We start from the raw sequence: 23,475 nt of genomic DNA, 5'->3' as shown, positions 1-23,475 counted from the left end.
AAACTTCAACATCTCTTTGCTTGAAATTGATGGGAGCTATAACCCTGCCCCCTAGCTCTGATGTCCCTCAACCTTCAAACCTATGGCAAGATTTCCATTACTAATGCACGAAAAGCTGTTATCGATGAAAGTAAGAGATAGAAGGACACATACACACACTGATGGACAACAACAGTTAAACCAGTGCACTGCTTCTCAAGTTGTTAAGATTCAGGGTTAGTGCAGTGTTATGCCTGTCTCTCACCAAATAGTGTGGTTTCCCTCAAAATCCAAGAATGGGCTCTGTTCTTACATTTGCTTGGACACTAATGATAGAACCACAATGGAACTTGACTCATTTTCTCACTGGGTTTATTGAGTCCTTTAACATTTGTTTCAATAGTCCTTTGGCTCAAAGAAGCGACCATTATTGCCGTTACATATGTATACTACTTTTTCTTCTTGATGCTCTACAACTACAGCAACACTTGGGTCAGTAATAAGGAAACAGTGAAGCATCTTGATAATATTTTATTGGTTGAATCATTTGAATATTTTTTATTACAATTTATTACTTTATAGATCATGGATTTATCAAATAATTTGTGACAACTAACCTCAACCCTTGTGTAAATAAAATAAAATTTCCGTGAAAATAAATTAGAATTACCTACATGGATTTGAAATTCAAGGGTAAATAATTTTTATTTGTATTTTGTGGATGCAACCTGACTGATTTTCACTCATCACTGTAACAAAAATAGATTCAGAAGAGAACATAGTCAGCACTGCAACAACAAAGAATGATGGCCACTGACAGGAAATTTATAGTAAACAATGCTCTTCATGCATCTCTCAAATAACACATATGCTGTTGGTACACATAAAAATAAATAACTGTAACTTCAACTATTGCAGGTTCTATCCCCTCATAAAATAGCTATAAGTATCAGAATATGTGTAAGGATTCAATTTAAGTAAAACCTTTAAAAAAAAAAAAACCCTATAAAACTACTGCTTTTGAATTGTTATTAAAAGTTTAGTTCATGTATCAACAGTGTGTTCACTGAAATATGAAAGTTTGTAAGTTAAAAGAGTGCCTTTGATTTAATTGAATTTGGAAATGAAGTGAAGACAGTTGTTATTTATTACAGTTTGTAACTAACTCAGCTTAATTGCATGTATTACAAAACAAAACTATATCTATAGCTGTTTTCATACCACTTTCATCTGTGCCAAGCATGTTTAAACTAAGCTTTGGGTTGGCTAAGAAAGGGTCAACCCTTTAACCACTAAGAATGGTTGGCATCTAATTTCTTCTTGAGTATTACTGCTGAATCAAACTCTAAGGTCATGAGAATAAAGGAAATGATTGCCAATAAGACAACTGGAGAAGCACTTGAAAGGTGAACAAATTCTCCATGTCAGCCTCAATGGAAATGTATAGGGAACAACAAGGAGAATAAGAACACCTATGTTAGGGTGTAAAGAGTTAGCTCTATTTTACTACAACACAAACAGCTGTGATGCTACCTTGTTCTTCCAGTAATGATACAGCTGTTCTGCTCTGATCTAGGAATCATGACATAAAACCCCCTCAGCACTTGGTTTGTTACCAAGTAAAACTTTCTCCAAGCTTGTTTAAATAAAAAGTATTTTGTTTTCAACTGCTAATTAAAACTGACAGATTTAAAATATTATAAACATGACTAAAAACAAATCAAGATAACAGTTGTTAACTATCCATGTCCACATCTCCCAAATGTTCCCTTCCATACTTTGTTATCATATCTTGAACAAATTCTTGTTTTAATCTACTGAGGCATCTGTGAAAAAAAATTCAACAGGTCACCACTATCAATGAGAAGAAATGAATATGAAAGTGATCTTTGCAGTAATGAAAATAAGGCCTGAAAAAAATTCAGGCCTGTACAAGATTTAAACCCATGACCTCTGTGATACTGATGCAGTGCTCTACCAACTGAGCTAACAAGCCAACTGAGAGCTGGTCATTATGTTGGTTCCAAATAAACCCATGAAGTGGTGTATGAATGCATGTCATAAATGAAAATCATATGTGTGAATTTCCAATAAAGAAGTGGATATGAAAGCAATCTTCCCAGTACTGAACACTACTTGAGATAAAGTGAAAATCCCATACAGGCCTAGAATTTTTTTCAAACTTTCAGACAGTTTCAATATTTCACAAGATTGTAAATTTGCACTCACCTTCTGTACAATGCACTGGATCTGAATTTAAATATATCAAATGAAGGTGAGTGTGGCATGTGTATGCTGAACACATTTGGTAAAACTACAAATTCATACCTGTGAACAAAAACTAGGTATAAGCTTTGATAACACTGAGTTGAAAATACTGCCCCTATGAAGTAATAATCTCTACACACCATGTTGCCCTTAAATTGACAATACCATATACACTCAAGTTTGAAAGACATAATAGGAAACAAGTTAGTATATATATGCAAGTATGTAAGTATATATGCAAAAAGATGGTAAAAAACACAGCCATTTTAAATCTGAACTATTTGTCTCAAGTTGCTATTAGTAGTGGCATCACCATAATGATCATAACTCTCAAGTTTCCCATGGTTGAGATTGCACATGTGGATAAACACACAACATCACACAATCCAAAATTATGGTAAACAAAGTCATGTAATTTAAAGAATGCTTATAGATTAAAAGTGAAGTCCTGCAGCTGTCAAATTAAGTGGCTCATTTGACTGTGGCTTATCTCATGGAGTCCAGCACACTAAAATTTAGCCCACCATATCTGTGGTATTTTCCCTTACTGTGGGGTAAAGTTGGAGCATTTAGGGCACCAGTACTGAATTATGATTTTTTTCCACTAATGAGATCACAAGAAATATATACTTTTTTTCCATTGGCTGAAATAAAAATAAGGGGTTGGGAAACTTCCCATTATATACAGTTTATTTCCAGGATATAATCACTGTATATAATAATTATTATACTGTCACAATAAAGCTTCAAGTATGGGAATGCTCTTAGTGACTCACGAAAAACACCTCATCTTTTAAAAAGTATCTACCAAAGTCTAGACTGAAGTTAATTTTAAATTTGTTGTCTAAATATACAATTTAATTTTTATTTGAAGACAATTCTATTTCTTCAATTAACTCACCATCAAGTAGACTGCTTATTATGGCAATTCTAACATATTTAACTTACCCCTGAGCTTGTAATTCCATTATGTGAGCTACTTTATTCCAACCAAATCCAACAAAACGTTTGTCATATCTGCTGATATTATTCCTTACAACTATGTAAGGCTCAAAATCTTCTTCCCACTGAATCTGTAATGAATAAATTTAAACAAATGCTTTACATAAAATGAAATTGATTTTAAAAAGTAGTTTTAATTTATTGAATAATGATTAGCTAGTATTATCACACGAACTGTCCCACCCCACTTGGGCAATCCCAAAGAAGACCATAGTGACAGCTGACATGTGCAAGGCAGGACAGGCTGACGTGAGCCAGTCCAGGAAAAGCAATCTGGGCCTGCTGCAATCATGCCACTTAGTTCCATAACTTAAAGAAAAACAGAAATGAGAAAAGACAAGTTGCATTTTTTACTGTTCCAACTCCAAAAAAAAAAAAGGAAAGTTTCGATTGCAGAATTATTTTTGTGCTTGCGAGACTCTGTGCCTGTCTTTTGCATCATATTAAGGTCAAAATTTTCTAGATCACAGTCAGAAAGTTTCCTGATGTTTCCATTTTTATGATTCAAATTCAATGTTTCATTTATAAGAGTACACTATGATGCAGCTATGAATGTGTGGGTCAAGCGACAAATTCAGATTACACCATTCTGTGAAGTAAAGTCAAATAATATTAGTAACAATGTGATATAATGTTCTTACTGCCACTACTTACAGTGTATGGGGTGGTAGCTGTTCTCCACTTGGCATAATTGGTTGCTGCATGACCTTTACTCCACTCATGGTGTCTGGATAAAGATCAAGAAATGTCAGATGAAACATTGGTCATCTGACTAATCCTTCACACCATTAACACTTGTGACACACTACCTGGGTGTGGATTTTTCAATCATAACCTGTAACAAACTTACATTCTCTGCATGTTGCAAGGAAGAGAATTCTGCATCAATAATCATGATAGTAAAATAAACATTTAATTTCTTAATATGCAATTACTACAAGAACAAAATTCTTTCAATGATATATTTTATGTCTTGATCATAGGTTCTTAACTATCTGCTCTAAAATATAATAATTTCATCTCCTTCCACCATTTTATGATTTCAGTCTGATAAATGGCCTCTTTGAAAAAAATGGGCTTCATTGAAAATGAAAAAGTTATAATCCCTTATTGAACCCACCTAAATGTAAATATTGAGCCCAGGTCCCACTGAGACAGCAACTGTGCTTTTGTCTTTGGAAAATCTAATTTGTAGTGAAGAGTCTCAAAGGCTGGAACAACAAATGCCTGCAAACAAATACAAAGTATTACCTACTATTTTTAAATCTGAAATAGGCTGGTGCTCAGTGGATTTACCTTTCTTTCACTACCATAGTGGGGTTTTAAACTCAGGGGTAAGAATAGAACATTATATCAATACCTTTAAGACACAAGCTCAAAGTTATACTGATACATGATTTCCAACATGTTACACAATAGTTAAATTTGACAGACCCCTCTTTTGCCAAAACCTTCAATCATTAATATCAACTGACCTTTTTGTTCATGTTTGAAGCTGTTTTCAACCATTGCCTGTTCAAACAATTATGGAAAGTTACTGCTGTGGGCTGATGGAAATTTGAAAATGCTTAAAGGGTAGTACATATTAAATACTATTATAATATGACTGATCAACCATGACCCTGCTCCTCATGGGTGAGAAAAAAACTGGATGACATGATGCCTTTCATTGATTCCTACCAAACACGGATATATGATCAAGTTAAAAAACAAATTAATCAGTTGATTTTTTGGAACAAATAGAACATGTACTTCTTGCAGATAACTGGCCTGACATTTAGATAATTCAGATTCAGTAAAGAAAGAACACTAAAAAGTGATGTTTTATGTTTCAACAAACCTCATAGAGCTATATGCTCCTGGCCCTGGTACAAAATCAATGTCACTCAAAAATACAAATGGAGTGTGCACATGTTCCAAAGCAATGTTTCTGAGGTAGTTTACTGGATAAAATTGCTGAAAAAGAGGTTAGAAACCCAGTTGAGATAAAAGATGAGGCATCATACTAACACTTAAGATTGACAATTACTATCTGTTAATGCATAGGGAAGCTGACATCTTAAAAATTAGGATAGTAAATGACCATAGCTAAAAGAAACAGATTGAACTAATTCACTGTTTTCATCCATTCATCAAGAATACAATGTGTAAGTAGGCTCTACATGATCATCATGTTATGACACAAAGATGAGTGAAGTTTGTCAGAGAGAAATATATATTTAATCTTAGTTTGCAGTCAGGTTGCTGATTCCCATGAAACCTGTCAAAAAGTGCCATAATCCAATCCAAGTCTCAGAAACTAGACGAACTGCCAGCCAGAAGAATGAAGACTGTAATTATAATTTATTGCCAAGTGAAAACTAAGAAAACTAGGGAGAAATGGCAACATGCAAGATGAAGGCACAAATTATTAAGTGATAATGAGGAATACTACTATAAATAGTGCAATTTTGTCACCAGAACTGGCCTAACACTGCAATTGCAATCTGATAATCTGTACAGAAAGTTTTAAAAGTCTGCAAGCCTAGGAAGCTGTTTAAACAAATTAAAATCAAAGAATTTGCCCAATGTGGGCACTGTTTCAGTTTTCTATGGGAATACAGGTAAATATTCAATAGATTTTTGAACAATCAGAGTACATGTTATGTCTAAGTTATGTCATAATAGTAAATAATACTTGAGAATACCACTTTCTGTTTGGGAGAAAACAAGAGTCTGTAGCTCACTAACTTTTAGAAGGTTTTATCAGACTGAAAACCAGCAGACCTGATGGGAACATTTGGGCATATCAGTGCAAGGGTATTTGAGAAATCAAAGTGCATATAACACCATTAATTTTGCAAATTTAAAATAATGAAAAAGCGACTGGTATTACCTGTTTATGGTGAAAAAAATCAAACAGAACATTATTTACTTACTCCTTCCCTGAAGACAATGTGATATCCTACATTTTTTCTTTTCACTAATTCAGTTGAGCTCTGAACATAGCTTAGGAACTGTTGTGCCTCACTGTCAGACATGTACAAAGCTAAACTGATGGGACCTGAAACAGGGCATTGGATAAAATGGTCAAGTCCCAAGCAGTGTTGAAAGAATTGATATCTTTTGAATGGTATCAAGATCTTCCACCAAAACTTTGGTTACAATGGTATCAAATATTTAGTGACAATATTGGTCCAGCACATTGAACAGTAGAGGTAAATGGAATACATTGTTACAGTTACTGTGTTATTTCTAAGAAAAGCAGTTTTAATTTTGCATTTTATTTTTAACACTTAGGAGTTTATTTGTTGTATCAGCCAACAAACTTGCCATGGATTTCTGACCCATCACATGATTTAGCTATCTTTATTACTAATTAAAATTAATGTTTTCCTGTGTCTATTTTGTTTTTGGCTCTTCTTGAAGTCTTTGAAAGAATCTGTAACACTTCCTTCACTGAAAGAGAGACAACTTTCACTTTCACTTTTACCTTCCCAATGGAGACAAATAGTCTCAATCATCTGTAGCCTGTCAATGGAAAGCTGCACTACAAGTGTAACATCTGAGGGCTCAACAGCCTGTCAATTAGACACACCAAGAGTCAGTTATGCAGAAGTGAGCTTTATTCAGAGAGATCAACATGATTATATAATTGTGAACAGGATGTGATAAGTGAATTGAAAGGTTGATAACCTACTACTTTCACAGACAGGGTGTCATTCAGTTTTAAAAATGATAACACCTTACATGCCTTATTTGTTCCATTTACGATAAACAATATGACAAGCTTAAATCTTTATATATCACTTATTTCCTTCTTTTTTATAACAGAAAACAATAATCTTCTTTCAATTACTCTTTTCTTCCCCTTGCTTATCTAATTGAGGAAAAGCAAAAAGGTCCGTAAAACATTCAGGAATAAGAATAAACATGATCCCACTCAATTATTTCTGATTGCACCCTCATCAAAAAAAAAAAAAAAAAAAAAATCGAGCAATTCACCTCCATTTTACCAAACAATCTGAAGCTTACAAAAGTGCAATTCAGCTTACCTGTGAAAAATCATAATCAAGATAGTATAGATGAGTCCTGTGTGTCAAATCTTGCTCTTGCTTAAATTCATAGCATGCATCCTCACTGTCCACGTTTCCTGCACTCTGAATGTAAACACAGCAATTAATTTACACTTTTCCTTCAGCACACATCATTATCTATATGTCCATACATATAAGATGAAGGATTGCCTCACTCAAATTCAGGGCTACTAAGGTTATCAAAGATCTAAAGAGATAAATCAACATCCTTGCAAAATTTACTTCATTTTTTAGAAAGCTACCACTTGAAAAAAAAATGCAAGCTACGAACATTTTGATAGGGTTGAGCCAAATATTTTGATTGCAACTGATTATTTGCCAAAGCCAAAACTGACTGAGGAAGATAACTGATCTGTGTGACACTTAAGAAGCAAAATATTTTGCAATACCCAAGTTCAATTATGACAAACATTTTTGTTTACCCACTGGATTACTGGGTTTGTTTTTATAAAATTAATAATCTCTAAGTAATCAATCAATGGAAGTTCAGCTGAATGAACTGTCATTTTCCATGAAAACGCACAGTTATGTGGGAATGAGTTTAAGATTGTTAGCCACCTAACACAATTTGAGTGTACTGTGTAAGAGCAATTAAACCAGTATGAACCTTTTTCCAGGTCACATGATCTTAGTAAAAAGGAAAAAGAAATTCCATTAACTGATGATTATTGTAACATAACTTCAAGTTAAAAAATATTCAGAGGGCTAGAACCTTAAAATTTTGTAAATCTATGGCTGTACGTAAATGAGTTTACAATACTTAAGCATCTTGTGATCATCTACTGCATTTATTTGCCCTTGACCAATAGTTCACAACTGCTCCTGAGAACCTTGTGTTTATGGTCTATTAGAAAAGCACTACAACCCTCTAGAGAAAAATAACTGTCTGTTACCTTGTCTGATGGCTGCTGCCTAGCTCCATCTGTTGTGTTATTCAACTTTGTATCATTTTCATCACAAGAGAATATCCATCGCCTAGTAACAGTAGATGTCACAAATCTCTAATCATTGAAACACTGATTCTTCTTGATTATATAGTGAGTCATTAATCAATGAAGTTTCTTGCCATCAACCCCCAAATAAGCACTGATGTTTTGGATTGGTGGCTCACATTTTTCTGTTGCCAGTTGCAGAATGCTGTTAAAACTAAAACTTTTTGACTTGTTCAAGTTCTTTCAGTGCCCCTTCTTTTCAGTAAATGGGGCTCTAGGGGATCACCATAATTTATTCAAGTTAAGAACACTGACACTTCTGTTGGTACCCACAGATTCTTTTAATATAATTTGATATGAGATCTGTTAACTTACCTTAAAAAGTTACCATCATATTCCAAGAAAGTCAAATACAAGTTCCTGAAAAACTCTTCATACTTGTTCTTCACAAGCTGCTTTTTCGGGGAGTTCCAGTGAATAACCTACATGGTGATATGGAAACAAACTTAATGCCTCAGCTTTCTATGGGAGGTTTTGTGAGCTGAGAAATGTGTGCTTCGACTAGAGATTAAGAGGCCCCCTCACATGCAGAACTAATCACTGATAAATAAAACTTCAATCAAGATTGAGAGAGTAAATAAATTTGTCTCAGAAATAAATCAGAAAAACCAAATAATAAATTAAACTATTATAATAATTCTAAAAAATATTTATAGCACTTGATTTGTCAATTAGTGTCATGGTTATTTTAATAAGAATATCTATACAATACATAACTGCCAATTTTGAAAAAAAAAAACGAAACTTTCAGCTCACCTTTAATTCAGAGACATCCTTGTAACAGTTCTGTAAATATGGTATACAAGAAGATGATTCTTAGTATTTTTGCGTCTTTTTTTACTTTGTTAGAGGCATAATTACAACAGGATGCCTCATTTATTTCACTACTACATATTGCAAACTGCAGGGGTAAGCATGCTACATAGTTAAAATGCAGGACTTGTAACCTGACCAGTAGTCTCATCTGCAATCTGTAAATATCTGCCTTATGTTCTCCTACCATATGGCATTTGGTGATTTGCTGCTTGTTTATCAGAGCCTTTAAAAAGTGTTCCATTTGACAAGAGCTCTATCAACTGATGACTATTTTCTTTGTTTACATGTACTTAATACAGTTGCTGCACTAAATGTGTAATGACAGCTACCTATACAGACATATGACACTAATTACTGGATGACATAAAAGGAAAGTACTCACAGCACTGCGAGTGTTGTCTCCAAGCTGAACATTCCATGTACATGGCAGTTTTAACACTAGATGGGGATTACTCTTTATCACTGCATTAAATATGTCCTTCAAAAGAAACACACAAACATCTACTTAATAAGTTATGGAAGGATATAAATTTTGGATTCATTTAACATTGAGCCTAACTTCAGTGAGAAGCATAGGCATGAGGCTAATTTCTATATCTGATGACAACAACACTCAAGCAAATTTTTGCCATGGTCTGCCACAGGTATCCCACATAGTGATTCAGGAATTACCAGGAGATCCTCAAGATCCATTTTGTACATGTCAGACATGAGCTAACTTCCCCCAAAGTATTTTTTGCCATTTACTGTAAAGGTAAAATGTTAAGCTGTCATAGTTTTTTTTTTTTTTTTTTGGGGGGGGGGGGGGGGGAGGGACCTCTAATTGGATGTCAGGTCCACAATTAGAGCCTTGAGTGATTTTCCAAAGGTTGAAATAATTGACTCTCTTATTCTAAAAAAAAAACCACCAGTCCAACATAGCCACATGTTACTGTAAAAGAAAGGATTATGAGCTCACCTGATCTGCAAGAGAGGTGGCCAGCATGTTCATAAGTTCCCTCTCAGCAGTCAGTCTCCACAGACTGGTCCACTTATCTTGGCGCAACTTGAACAGGTCCAGAAGTATAACTCCTGTGTTGAACCCTCTCCCCTAAATAAATAAGCATAAAAATTAAAATTCCTGTGCCCAAGGTTCATGCAGTCACCTAATGGTTTGCACACTGGATTCTGGATGGAAAGGAATGAGTTCAAACCCACCAGGATCACTATTTTGTGCTATACTGGGAAACACCTTACTTTTACAGCACATCCCTTTAGGGTTTTCAAATATCTGTCCACACCATTTCCAACATTCCATTTCAGGACATCTCTCCACCTCACCAGTGAACAATTCCATAATACTACCATCTACTCCCAAAGCATTCACAACTGACAGTTAAAAAGCATCACTGCTTTAAATTTAAACAATTTAAAGACTCACCAAAGCAGGCCAGGGTTTATGGTTTTTCCATAATTTGCCAAGATACCAATCACTTTGGTTGTCTACAAGACCAATAGCCTTAACAGAAATCAAGAAAGCAAAAAAAAGTTGAAAAAAGTAAATAAATACATCAGTTTCATTATTCAAGTGTTAAAATTATTGCGACTCATGGGCACAGTTCACCCAAAACTCAAGAGGCAGCAACATACCCATACACAACAGATAGGACAGAGGGGCACATGCCATAACAACAATTTCCCTTAGAGAATTACACAAAGAATACAAATGGGCCAACAATAAAATCCAAAAGATAACCACCATGTTGATTCTGACCTTTCTTCCTGTAAGTTGATCAAACATTCTCCACAGTTCAGCCACATCAGATGCAAATATGACATCTGTATCCAGAACAAGTACCTATGGCGATATATAACATCCATAAGGACAGCACAAACACAATACAAAATTTATCTCAGATAATAAATGTGATAACTAAACAAGGTGGTAGGGTTATTTCTACCATGCTCAGTTTTTATTTTTATATGTTAAGTTAATTTTGCTCTCACCAGATGTGTAGGGGTTGCAAATAGTGCCAAATAACACCCCCCCATCTTCAAAAATATTTTATTTCCATCCAAACTCAAATCTTGATATGACATTTCTTTTAATTCTATTTGTCAGGAATAACTTATGCATAACAAATTTCAGTCTTACATTTATAGGGGCCTCAGAACTTGAAGTGAAAGGAATGTCTTATTTTCTATTTAATAGAACCAAGATAATAAAATACTTGTCAAGTGAAATAACTAAGAAGGAAAAAATCATAAACCGAATTGATTAGCACTCTCTGGTAATCCTAAATTCCCTAAAACACAAAGTTAACTTGGTGATAACCACATAAATACAAGTTTAACTTCATACCTTGTCAAGCGATTGTGGAAGAACTTCAGTTAACACCAACTTCATTAAACCAAAGATTCCAGAATAATGTTTATTAGGTATCCAAGACACTTTATCCTGTAACAAAAAATTGCAATCATAACAAATTACTCCATAAATACACTGCTTTTGAAAAAAAAATACTTGATACAAAAATGATCCTTAAGAAAACATTCCTGACATGCACAGCTTTAGAAAGGAAGAGATCTGAAGTTCCAATAATAGATTCTGAACAAACTCACAATTTAAGGGCTTTATTTTCTTACTCTGCATATCTCTCTGTTTTTATTGAGCTGTTTCAAAGTGAACTCTTCCATCAGCTACTTAGTGGACATGTAGCTTGTAATAATGGACATTTATAGCACATGGTTTACACAAGAGAGCAATTGGCTGCCATTTTATAATCTTAACCACTAGTTGAGAATCACAACTGACATAAGTTACCTGTAATTTTACAGCTAATAAAATCATGGCAAAACTGAACAATCATTCTTTGTGAACCATGACTTAAAGAGGCTTGAAAGTGACATTTTCTGCCATCAAAGTCTTAGAGTCTTCTAACTAAAGATTACAAGACTATCAATCTCATCATCAGGAAAATTTTTCAACACTTAAATAAAACTATTGTTGAGTAATTTTTTAAGCATGTTTTTGAGACCTCATCTGTTGCCATAGCAACAATGTAGCAGTGTTTGGAGACCCTCCAAAACTCAGTTTTTGAAAGATATCTCTGAGCTAATTTGATAACCTTGCACCTGTCAGAAAAACTTAACTCCATGTGAAGCATAGATGTAAATTTGTCCAATCCTCAATCGCAAGTGCACCATTGTTGAGTCTTCACTCTCCCAAAGTTTTTTTGCCTTTCTTTGTTGGCCAAACTTCCACTTTTCTCAAAGCTCTTTTTATAAGTAATATTTCCCTTTTTACTGCACAAATGGCCATGTTCAACTTTTGGAAACAAATAAGTTCAGCCTTGTTCATTTGAATTTATTTGGGGCTGCCTTATTGTTTACAACTCAGGCAACAAAATTTTGGGGGAGGATCAAGCATGGGTTACATTTATTTGGATCCATTCTCCCCTGGCATAAAAACCCCTTTGAGCCCCATAAAGTATAACAAGTCAGAAAAAAAGCAACTTTGCCCTCTGATGATGACTTTTACCTGGACAAGCTGCCAAAGTGTCAGTCATGATTACCAATAACAGTTACTCTTGTTGACATAAATTCACCAAAAGATCAAGTTAGCACTTGCTAAGTATTAAATTTTATGAAATTGTCTGCCTCTTACCTTTATTGAATCAGTGCTATAAAAACTAGTATCAACTGTAAAAAGAAAGAAAAAAAGTAAATTAATCATCACCATGCTGAAATGCATTTACAGATTGTCAACTTTATTCTACTGGTTTCACAATATTTCTGTGATAACCAAAATGAAATCATTAAAAAAAAAAACAAAGCCAAACTCCTATATGACAAAAACTAACAAAAAGGTAGCCAACTCAGTTTTTTACTTCCTTTTGTTTGGTATAAGTATCACCAATTTGAGAAAGATGTTTTTCATCTTGTCACAAACATGGGACAAAGAAAAAATTCTGAGGAATCGAACCTCAGACTTTCGGATTTACACTCCAATGCTCTACCACTGAGCCACAGAGACTCTAAGGTGAGCGAGGTTTATTACGAAGTTCACATGGCACACGTCCTGCATACTACTAGTATCAGCAATGTCAATAGCGTAATATTTGTAGATAGAAATAGTAGAGATGATAAGTTTTAAGCTCAGTAAAGAATTAAGAAAGATGTTTTTTGTCTTTTATTCTTTTATCACCAATTTATATGCTACAGTGTGTACAAGTAGGGTGACAGAATCCAACCAACTCACCCATGGACCAACTCCCCCACATCAACTTGCCCATATATAAAATCACTTCAGTAAGCTCATTACAGATTTAATCTTGTTTAAACTTAGGTTTGATGTTTTATATAATGATAAATTTAATAATTGAAGTGTCAACAACATTTTGTTGACTTTAGACTGTTGACTTAATTTAGACTATTGCAGTACAAACCAGCATACGCTCACATACAAACACTTTTAATAGATGCTTTGAACACCTTCCAACACCTTTGTGACACTTATTACACTACAGAATTGTGTACTAATTCTTCAGTAAGAAAGTTTTTCTTTTGTTTAAATGTTACATTTTCTTGTTGTGGTGTACGTTGTGTTATATCTTAAGCCAAAGAATCAAAGCAATTGTTAGGGGATCTAGATCTCAGGATCTTAGTGATGCATGCTGTTTGGCAAACACTTTCATTGGTTTGTTAATATCTGTCAATACCTGAAAATCATATATATGAACTGTGCATTAATAAATGGATATGAGAAGGATCTTTGCAGTAATAAACACTAATTTTAAGGCAATAGAGAAGTAATTTTAAGTTTGGGCAGGTTAGTCTGCAGGCAACTTGACGTAATTCAGGCTTACTATTGATCTGCACCCAGCATGAAACTTTTTTCATTTTCTCCCAAACATTCAGGATACATAATTGTGTAAATAGACTTAGTTTCTCAATTGCAAACCTAGATTAGTCAGTTATAGCAATTGACCCAAGGTATATACAGAGAAATATAAATGTGGTACCTGCTGGAATAGCCCATGTCTGAAAAAGGACACTCAAAATCTCCTGTCCTATGCTATCTGATATGAAATGGAAGTGAAGTGGATTGCGGCGGTGAAACAGAATAGACTTAATAAGAGTGACTACTTGGCGACTTGCACCATGACCTGCACAGACCACTGCAATATGTATAACCTGTGAAAGGAAATAATACTTTTGAATAGGGGTTACAGTCAGCAAAACAACTACATATATAAGTTCATGTTGTTAGTAGGATAAAAACAAAATATTATTATTCTCAAAAAACATAGAAAATAGTTATTTTGAATTAATTTTTTTCCTTGAAATCATTAAAAACTATAACATACATACATGTACTGAGTATCTGCTGTGTGGTGATTTCAGTGTAATGGGGCAATGTTTCAAAAAAGGAATCAACCAGGCGTCAACAGAGTAAATATTGTATACAGATGTGCATCTCACTTCAATTTCAGATCAATGACCTAGGTACTAATTACATTCTAGCTGGCCAAATGACCACAGGTCACTAAATTGGCAGCTTTTTCTTCCAGTTTGGACAATCTCTTTTTTTTCATCTTACTAGGATGACCAATGATTGCAGTTTAAAGCACTAAGTAGTAGCGTATCATACCTCACAACGATAAAGGAAAAGGTCATTCACACATGCAGTTGACTTGTTTCCTTGTGATGCTGAAAGAAAGAAAAGGGGTCATTATCATAAAGGTACCAATTATGATAATAATAGCAGTAATTAACATCATTACTATAGTTATAAAAATCATAATCATATTAAGTAACCTTACAATCTTTAAATGTGATCTGAATTAATTAAATAAAAGGAACTGGGCAAACTGCAGTTCTTTTGAATTAGTTACAGCAAAGATTATCAGGCAGGCCTTTGGTACATATACAAAAGGAAGCTGAATGCAACTTGGTATTCAAGGTTAAATATCCAAAAGTTAAGTACATCTTTCCTACTCTTTTTACATAAAAATATCATCATATTCATACTCACTGTTTACCCTTATTTCAGCTTTCCCAAGAATCCAATGTCAACCTACCTTGTTGGTTGCGGCTATCCCTCTCATACAGGTCTTTTAATCTTTGTTGCACCAGTTTAAGTTGTCTCTTTAATTCTGTGTTTTCTGTCTGAACTCTTTCAAACTCTTTTAAGAAAGCCTGCCTTCTGCCTGATATCAGTGGTGAAGTTTCCCTTTCTGTTGAAGACAGACTTCTCATTATATCATACTTGAATTAAAGATAACCACAACTAGAGAAGAGTAATAAAACAATCATCTAGAATTAACCCTACTGGTATCCATGTCAACATTTTCTTATCTGAAAATACTATTAAACTGCTCTTAATCTGAATACAATTAAAAAACATACAACAATCACCACTGGTAACCCAGAATCTACGGGATTGGGAATGAATCAAACAGTCCCAAAATTATACCTTTTGAGAGATTAAGGAGAAATCACTAATTCTGTGTTCTTACTGTGTTCAAATCTGAAGACATTGTGAAAGCCATTTTGGGGCAAATTATAGGCAATCATAAGCCAACCATATAAACCTGAAAAGTAACTCATAAACACTTACTGTAAAATGAATCCTAGACCTCAAGAAGAATTGAACTAAAATGCCTATGATTATCAGATCCAAACATCAATTAACAATTTCCTTAAGTTTAAACCATTTTTCTTAGATCAATAAAACTTCCAGCTCAGACAGTTGGGTTCGCTAGCTTTTCATTATTGATAATTTGCTTTTCATCATTGGTAATTTGGCAGAACAACTTGCAGTAAAACTTGCTAAAACTTGCCAAAGTACATGAAGCTTTGACATGGCTCTATGAACAAAAAGTAACAAACATGAAAAATACACAAAGTAAGTCATTTTTATTCACAAAAAGGTACTGTTTGCATCTCAGGATAAATTTTGTTTATCATCATATTTTACTGCATAAAAACCATACTGAAATTATAGCTCTCATAGAGTCTGGGTACCTGTTTCCTAATACTAGGTAAGTTGAGGTTATGATGTCTAATATCAGGAAAGTTCCATTTGTCATAAAATAAGACTTGACGACATACGTAGAACTCACTTCAACCAAACATGATAATGCACTAAAAATAGGAACTGTTGATGCATCAAAGTTTCCAGAAATAACTCCCCTTACTCTTCAATTTTTAAAAGAAATTTTTCAATTCGAAAGATAATTCCATTTGGTTTGTAATTTTAAAAGCAATACAAAATATGACTGTTGATGCCTCAAAGTTTCCAGAAATAACCCCTCAATCCATCATTTTTTAACAGAAATTCTCATTAGGAAAGACTATTCAACATTTGGTTTCCAATTTTAAAAGCAATAAAGAAAACTGGAATTAACATTTGCTTAAAAAAAGATGTATCATGTCAATCAACAATGTCACAAGACTGTTACCCAAATCACTACAAGACATTCACGGCTGCTTTAAACCCAAAGGATTTCCCTTAAATAATACACCATTAAGATAATTGTTCAGTTTATTCCACTTCTAAATGAAAAAAAAACTGATATTAAAGAGAGAAACCAAGTTGACAAACTGCAACACTTAATAGGAGGCATGCACACACTTCACTTCATGTACAATTATTGTAGACTTTAATTGCACAATGTGGTAATCAGAAATCTTGTTATCAGCATTTTAATTGACTCTGCTGGGTGTTCAAAGAACATTTTGTCTATCCAAGGCCTCTTCAAAACCCATAATGAAGCTTCTGGATATAAATCTAATAGATGTCAATCAATTCCTCCTTAATGAACTATGCTTGCTTCACTGATAAAAGTTATCATTCCTTGCCATGTATAACAATAATTCTGCATTCATACATTTAAGTTTGGAAAACAGAGAGGCCATTGCCCACTTCAAGTAAATATTTTTCTTTTCAAGACTAAAGAAACAGTGGAAAAGCATACTTCTCACAGACAAGTAATTTATTGCTGTAAATAGTTTTGTCAGCTGCGTCTTCGAAGTTTCAATGAGAATTTACCGGTAATTGGATCAATTCAATAACAGAATCTACATGTATTGAAGTGGAACAACAATATCATTTCTGAGAGTGGAAAAATTGTCTTCCGTTAAATCTAAGGCATTCCCTTGATTTTAATCAACGTAAACTTGATACGAACAGATTACATCTCTTTTATTAGCTTCGCACAAAAAGACGAGACAATAACAATCATTATTAATGTTGATGGGGAAGACGTTCTGAAAGACACTCAAAATAATTAAAATACAGTGCCAAGGAAAGAAAATGTTCAGTCGTCTACAAAGAAAAATAGTTCTGGAATGTTCTGTTTAGCCTACGAAAAAAAACGTTGTAAAAAGCATAAAACAATTAATAATTTCGTGTAATATTTTTTTAACAAAGTTTTGCGCAGATGGCCATACCTTCTGATAGACATTTTCCAAATGTTACCGCAAATACGACATACAATTTTCATTTTATGAAAATAACGCCTTTGTTTTGAATAAGAGACGATAAGCATCTCTTTGAAAACAACTTCTAAATTAGCTGAGTGGTATCAGTTGAGAAAAGACCGAACGGGAATAAAATAATACAATAATATTCTTGATATTTTCACATTCATGGAGATATTTTCACATACATGTAGACACAAAAACTCTGGACATTTTGATAGTAATAATATATTTCACAACAGGCAAACAGGCTTTCCCCATACTTGCCACGTATTTTTAAATTTTCGAAGGTTTGTTCCATACATGCCCAACTCTTAAGTTATGTTTCAAACTATTGCGTAAGTGGCAAGTGTAAATATAGTTTAAAGAAAAGTTGTAATAAAGTTCAGGTGGAGATCGAATCTCGCTAAATGTGTACGCTTTTTACCACACACTGCCCCTTGAAGAGGACTTACATCAAGAAATTCGACAAGTGAATTAATATTTTACCTTTCATGGAGTAGTCCGGAGGTGTTATCCACCATAATACAAACGACGAACTTAAAGACAGCGATAACAAAACTGCTATGGTCCGAATTTTCACAAATCCCATACCAGCGGTCAGCATACTATCTGAAAAAAACCCTATCCTTGCCACAATACTCGATATCAAAAGTGTTTTGAAAAGTAAACCAGCAGTCAAACTTGACTTCCATCGTCCACTTGGTATCTTGACAGTCTAGTTACTGAAGAATCCAAATGAAAACAGCAATAACCTCACGGGAACTTCACAAATTCCATGGTGCTACTCCGTCTGTCATTTCAAATGTTTATGCACGCGGGCGCCAAATGTAAATGTCCAAACTAATGAGTGAGGGACTGGTAACTAATAAATAGTCCCTGAGGGTATGGGTGTGGGTATTTCGGCATGCAATGTTACGCCCATCTCTAAATACTGACCAATATTTTATTTACCAACCTTTTCAAAAATATTCCAGCAGTTCCGATATCTATATTTTGCAACGCCCATCTCTGACCTTAAACTGCCCCAGGGTTAAGAGAAATAAAAGACTCCCTATTTACACAAAGTGCTCACATGGATGCCTCCTACACCATAATTTGATTGGAATTTAGTGAAAAACGTCCAGAATTCCAATACTTCCCAAGATCTATCAGATTTAATTTTCATTCACTATAACAACCTGGGTTCAGATTTATCCATGATTCAAATTGAATGATCCAAAAATGAATTCATCAGCATACATCACATGCCAAGACATACAGCCCACACCAAGACATACAACAAATTCAAAAGTAACTTGCAACTGATGCATATGCAACAGGTAATGTCAAAATTAACAGCCTCCCCCACCCAAAAATGAAAACAAAAAACAAAAAGAAACTCTGCCTTGTTAAGATTAATTGAATCCTCTAAATAACAAAAATGAGTAAAGTATTGCACCGATAATTAAACATTCAAGCCATCTGCTAAATTATGGTGCTTTGAAAATAAGTAGCTAACTCTCTAAGAATGTGAACCATCCCCCCCCATTCCCAATTGTAACCAATACTTGATTTCTTGTTACAAAATCGAAACGTTGTCCAACAAACAGGTGATGAGAATCAACCAATTCATCAGCCAGTGGGTACTTTGTTTTCTCAATAGGTCATTCTTATTACTAGTTTAAAATGAAGTGCAAGGAAGCAAAAATAGAGAATTACTGATAACAGATATTAAAAGGGTAGATGGGATAAATCATGCATACCAGCAGTTTACTTGTATACTACTCAATGTTTCCTTTTTCCTTGATTTTCTCACCTCAATCAACAGCTGGAAAATTTGCCAAGGTGCACTCGAAATTAATGACAAAATGTAGTGCTGTGTGAACACAGGCTCTTTCGTACTGGGACTGATCCCAAGTCTTACTTACCAAAATACTCTAGCTACATAATCAAAATCATCTGCTATAAGCAGGTGATAAATGAATAAAATCTTTTTTTTGGTTAAAACTCTAAAAATATTGAAATTTACTGTTTCACATTAAAAACCTGAAGTAAATGGAATTTCCAGAAAAACAATCTTGATATCAATGGATTGGATATAAGCAAGGTAAGTTGTGAAAAAGTTTTAAGTGACTGTACTCCACTGTGTCTTATGGTAAAGACTGTGTGTAACCTTCATTTAGCATGTATTACAAAATATACCATGCTCCAAAGTAAGCCTCAAGCAAAATGAAGTGCAACTAATTTCAAAAACCTCAAAAAATGTCTATTCTTACAATGCTGCATGACTGAAGTTTATTGTATTAAATTTCAGTATGATTAGAGTTGCATTTTCAAATTGCAGTTAACTGAGGAAGGCAAAGGGTTTACATGTGACTAGAGCAAAATTTAATGAGTGACATGCAAATTTTAAAATTAACTGAATTTTAGAATTAACATGGTGTGATTTGCCTCTTAAAATATGTGACCAGTGAATTTTTCTCTATTTTGTGAAAAAGTCAAGATTTCCCTGAAACCTTGTTCAAAAGGAGAGAGATTTCAAGTTTTCCCTTCTAAATATGTAATGCATGAATTTTTCTAAAATTTGCACAAGAAACAGAATCAGGACCTCCCACCCCCTTTGCTACCCTCTTTATAGTATTCATTCAAAGATCCTAACAAACATGTGAAACCTTAACAAAGTCAGTAATGCCTTAAAGAAATTTTCACTGAAATTTAAAGTTCAGTAAAAATAATAATTATCTAATTGCCTTATTTTGCCACAAAATTTCATCCTAATATAATGGGGAACATAGGACACCTTTTAAATAACAAAGAAATTGGCTTTTTTCAATGGATATTATATTTAAAAAATAGCTTCTGTTTCTTCATCACAGTTTTTCAAGTTCATTCAAAAACAAAAACAAACAATCTGCTACTGCTTAAATAATTGTTTCATTCATTGCAACTCCTCCAACTCCAACTCATCCAACTCCCTTAGTATTATGATTCATCGAATGGTTTAACAATTGGTTATTAACTGTCTACAACATTTCTTTTTTGAGAAAATAAGATTTGATAATTATTACAGCAGCATCAAAACACATTGCATGAATTGATGATAACTTAATCAGCACTGCTGATTCTTAAAATAGGCCAACAGAATAAAAAAATTGAATCTTGCATGCACTAACAAATCAGATACTTAATATATTATACTTAATAATTTGTTAGAGCGTCCATAGTTCCTATCAAAATGTATGAAATGTACAAGTAGTTATTTTGTAAGCACTACAAACTGTAACTATAAAGATTAAACAGCATTTCCTATCTTTGCCAGCAAAACAGGAGTTAAAATTTTATCAAGTTCCTTAATTCTCTTCTGAAAACGAAGTCGGTCCAATTGTTCCGTCTCCCAGGTTCCTTTACGAGCCTGTTTGTAAGCAAAGCTCCAGACAATCATTGGATGAGTGACAGTGAGTTCATCATCAGGTTTAAAGCAAACTTTCTTTTTCTTTTTATTGTCAGACACAGTTTGACCAGGAATGTTCCTGGAAATGAAATCCTTGTTGCTCTTCATCTCTGTTTCTTCACAACTTTCTCTTTGGGAAGTCAACTTCTCAGAGGCATAATGCAAGTTAGGTGGTACCATTTCTTGAATAAGGAAATCCAATTTTATATCAACTGATTCCACTACTGAAACTTCACAGTACATTCTTGGTGACTGAAGCACAGATTTTGTTTCACCCTCTTTGGGAAGTTCATGCTGTCCACAAACAAAATCAATCCTTGTACAACAGTTGCCTTCACCTGTAAATGAATTGTCAAATATTATAAAATCCTCAGAGTCAGAGTCCCAGTCAGTACAACCAGAATCACTTGAAAGTGCAACACTTGATGTATCAGACTGCTCAGTACCAAAACAAATAAACATGCGTACAAGCTGACCATCTGCATTGTAGACACAGTCATTGACAGGTAAATCTAGTTGGTCTTTGTCATCATCATCCTTACATTTTGCATCAGGGAACATCAAGAATGATACCACACTGCATCCCCTCTCTGTTTGAGCCTCATTACAGTCCTTTTTTAAAATGTCATCCTGCATGACATTGTGTGAAATCTCCATCGGGTTGCAATGCTGTTCACTTTCAAGACAAGCTGGAAAGCCAGAGGATGATCTGAAATGACCATAAAAATCTTTGAGCCTGTTCAGTTGGCAGGCAGCCATGTTCATTTCCTCACAATTCTTTGACCTGTGCTGCATAACCTGGGTAGAGTTTTCCAACTTTGTTTCACCAATACTACTACCCCAAAATGTTTGCAGTGTGTTTGTTCCAGAGTGATTTGGATAGAATTGCCAACAGCTTTGAAAATGTAGTGGAGATATATAGTTTTCTGTTTGTGGTTTCAAACCAATGAGCACATTAGTAGATAAAACTTGACCAGTTACCCCCATCCTTTCAGTTGTGTTTTGGTGGAGAACCTTGTTTTGTACTGCAGGTCTGCAAAAAGGCAAGTATGGTCCTGAAAAAAATAGGAGGAAGTTTATGAAATTATCATAATCAATATTATCATTATCCAAAATTCAAATTTGGCTGATACCTCCAAAGGAATATAGTAACCATTATATTCATCAGCAGTCATAACAAGTAACTGTTTGATGAATTCTGTCTCATCAGGGTCTTAAAATTATTTCTCTGTAAACTGGCTTCCTTGGTAACACAAGTTTCATCACTCATCAAATCAGAACAAAACAAGGAACTTATGCAACAAGAACCGGGATTGCAGTAGTCGACCTTTTTGCTTTAGAGTAGCAAACATGGGGGAGGGAAGGGCAGCCTCCTCTAGTATCACTTAAAGTCATGCACTGTTGTAGTCTGTTAGAACCTGACCAAGCATAGATCGGCAAAGTGACCAGTTACAAAGGATCTCAAAATGTTCGACTTTCATGAGCTTTGAATATTGTATTTTATACCGAAAAAGTATGATGTAATTCGACCGTTATGCTGCAAACTGCTTCCTCCATTTCCGAGAAATTATTAAACATGGCATGGTTATGTGAAATTTCAAATATATATGTTTTTACATATTTACCCGACTGGGTACTTTTATCTGCATTAATGGGAAAAAAAGAAAAAATTCCTGCTTCTCCTTGTTGTTTAATCCATGCGAAAGAGAAAGGTCCAAAGAAAGAAAGAAAAAAGTGATTTGAGCCTACCTTTGAGCAACGAATCTAACACGTTTCTGCACAATTTTGCGACATAAGGAAATCCGACGCATACGAAGGCGCCTTCCATTAATGTCACCACCATTTGATCCAACATATTTCTTTGCTGGTAAAGTCTCCTTCAATTTTTGTTTGACAATATGTTACTTCTACACTGTTTTCGCAAGCTTGAGCAAGTTTACGAGCGATTTTTTCGGGACTACGATGCCACAAAGTATTTACTGATCGTCGGGGCAAAATGTCACTTGACCTTCTTGTAGGAAATTGAGTCTTCTTGGTAAATTCGTGTTTCTCAATCAAGTCCATAGTGTGTTTGTAGTTTCATCCGCTGTATTCTCTCAGGTTCTAAACACGATGAATCATTATCCTGTTTATATTTCCAGACGTGACCGGTAATATCAGAGGATGATGCAATGAATGAATGAGATACAGCACGCTGGTTCTTTACCTGCGTCATTTCGTGATAAATTACACGTATAAAGTCAGATTGATCGGGACCATCAGCTAAAAGGAATCTTCTTGAAGTCTTTTCTGATTAAAAACTTTTGGCTTCGTGAAAATACCACAAGAAGTTTTCCTTCTGGTAGCTTCTAGGCGATGCTACCGGCACGCCAATTTGAAAGGGTGGAATCATAGCCCTGATCGACTCTTACCACCCGTGAAAGTAATTTTTTTCCCCCTGTTG

The 23,475-nt window shown here is 34.4% G+C and overlaps 2 protein-coding genes across 2 annotated transcripts; both read right to left on the bottom strand.

The window, feature by feature from the left end:
• Nucleotides 1–494: 494 nt before the first annotated feature.
• On the bottom strand, nucleotides 495–18,444 carry LOC113667602 (xylosyl- and glucuronyltransferase LARGE1). Its single transcript, XM_027183448.2, has 23 exons — nucleotides 18,089–18,444; nucleotides 15,196–15,351; nucleotides 14,766–14,824; nucleotides 14,137–14,308; nucleotides 12,780–12,814; nucleotides 11,475–11,570; nucleotides 10,887–10,970; nucleotides 10,554–10,631; nucleotides 10,092–10,223; nucleotides 9,516–9,611; nucleotides 9,074–9,103; nucleotides 8,633–8,739; nucleotides 8,219–8,300; nucleotides 7,284–7,388; nucleotides 6,722–6,809; nucleotides 6,168–6,292; nucleotides 5,090–5,205; nucleotides 4,725–4,761; nucleotides 4,370–4,476; nucleotides 3,904–3,976; nucleotides 3,196–3,320; nucleotides 2,209–2,307; nucleotides 495–1,805 (listed from the first exon to the last, which is right to left on the bottom strand). Exons 1-23 carry the CDS (start codon nucleotides 18,204–18,206, stop codon nucleotides 1,715–1,717), a joined length of 2,211 nt encoding a protein of 736 aa, XP_027039249.2. The 5' UTR covers nucleotides 18,207–18,444; the 3' UTR covers nucleotides 495–1,714.
• Nucleotides 18,445–19,853: 1,409 nt separating this feature from the next.
• LOC113667604 (uncharacterized) lies at nucleotides 19,854–23,457 on the bottom strand. The gene is made up of 2 exons (XM_027183450.2): nucleotides 22,782–23,457; nucleotides 19,854–22,087 (listed from the first exon to the last, which is right to left on the bottom strand). The coding sequence occupies exons 1-2, from the start codon at nucleotides 22,885–22,887 to the stop codon at nucleotides 20,874–20,876; spliced, it is 1,320 nt and encodes a 439-aa protein (XP_027039251.2). The 5' UTR covers nucleotides 22,888–23,457; the 3' UTR covers nucleotides 19,854–20,873.
• Between the last annotated feature and the right edge of the window lie 18 nt (nucleotides 23,458–23,475).

The sequence above is a fragment of the Pocillopora damicornis genome, chromosome 10, assembly GCF_964200805.1.
Source record: "Pocillopora damicornis chromosome 10, jaPocDami1.2, whole genome shotgun sequence".
Lineage (NCBI taxonomy): Eukaryota > Metazoa > Cnidaria > Anthozoa > Scleractinia > Pocilloporidae > Pocillopora > Pocillopora damicornis.
Note: the sequence above shows the minus strand (reverse complement) of the source record. Positions and strands in the feature narration are given on the sequence as shown.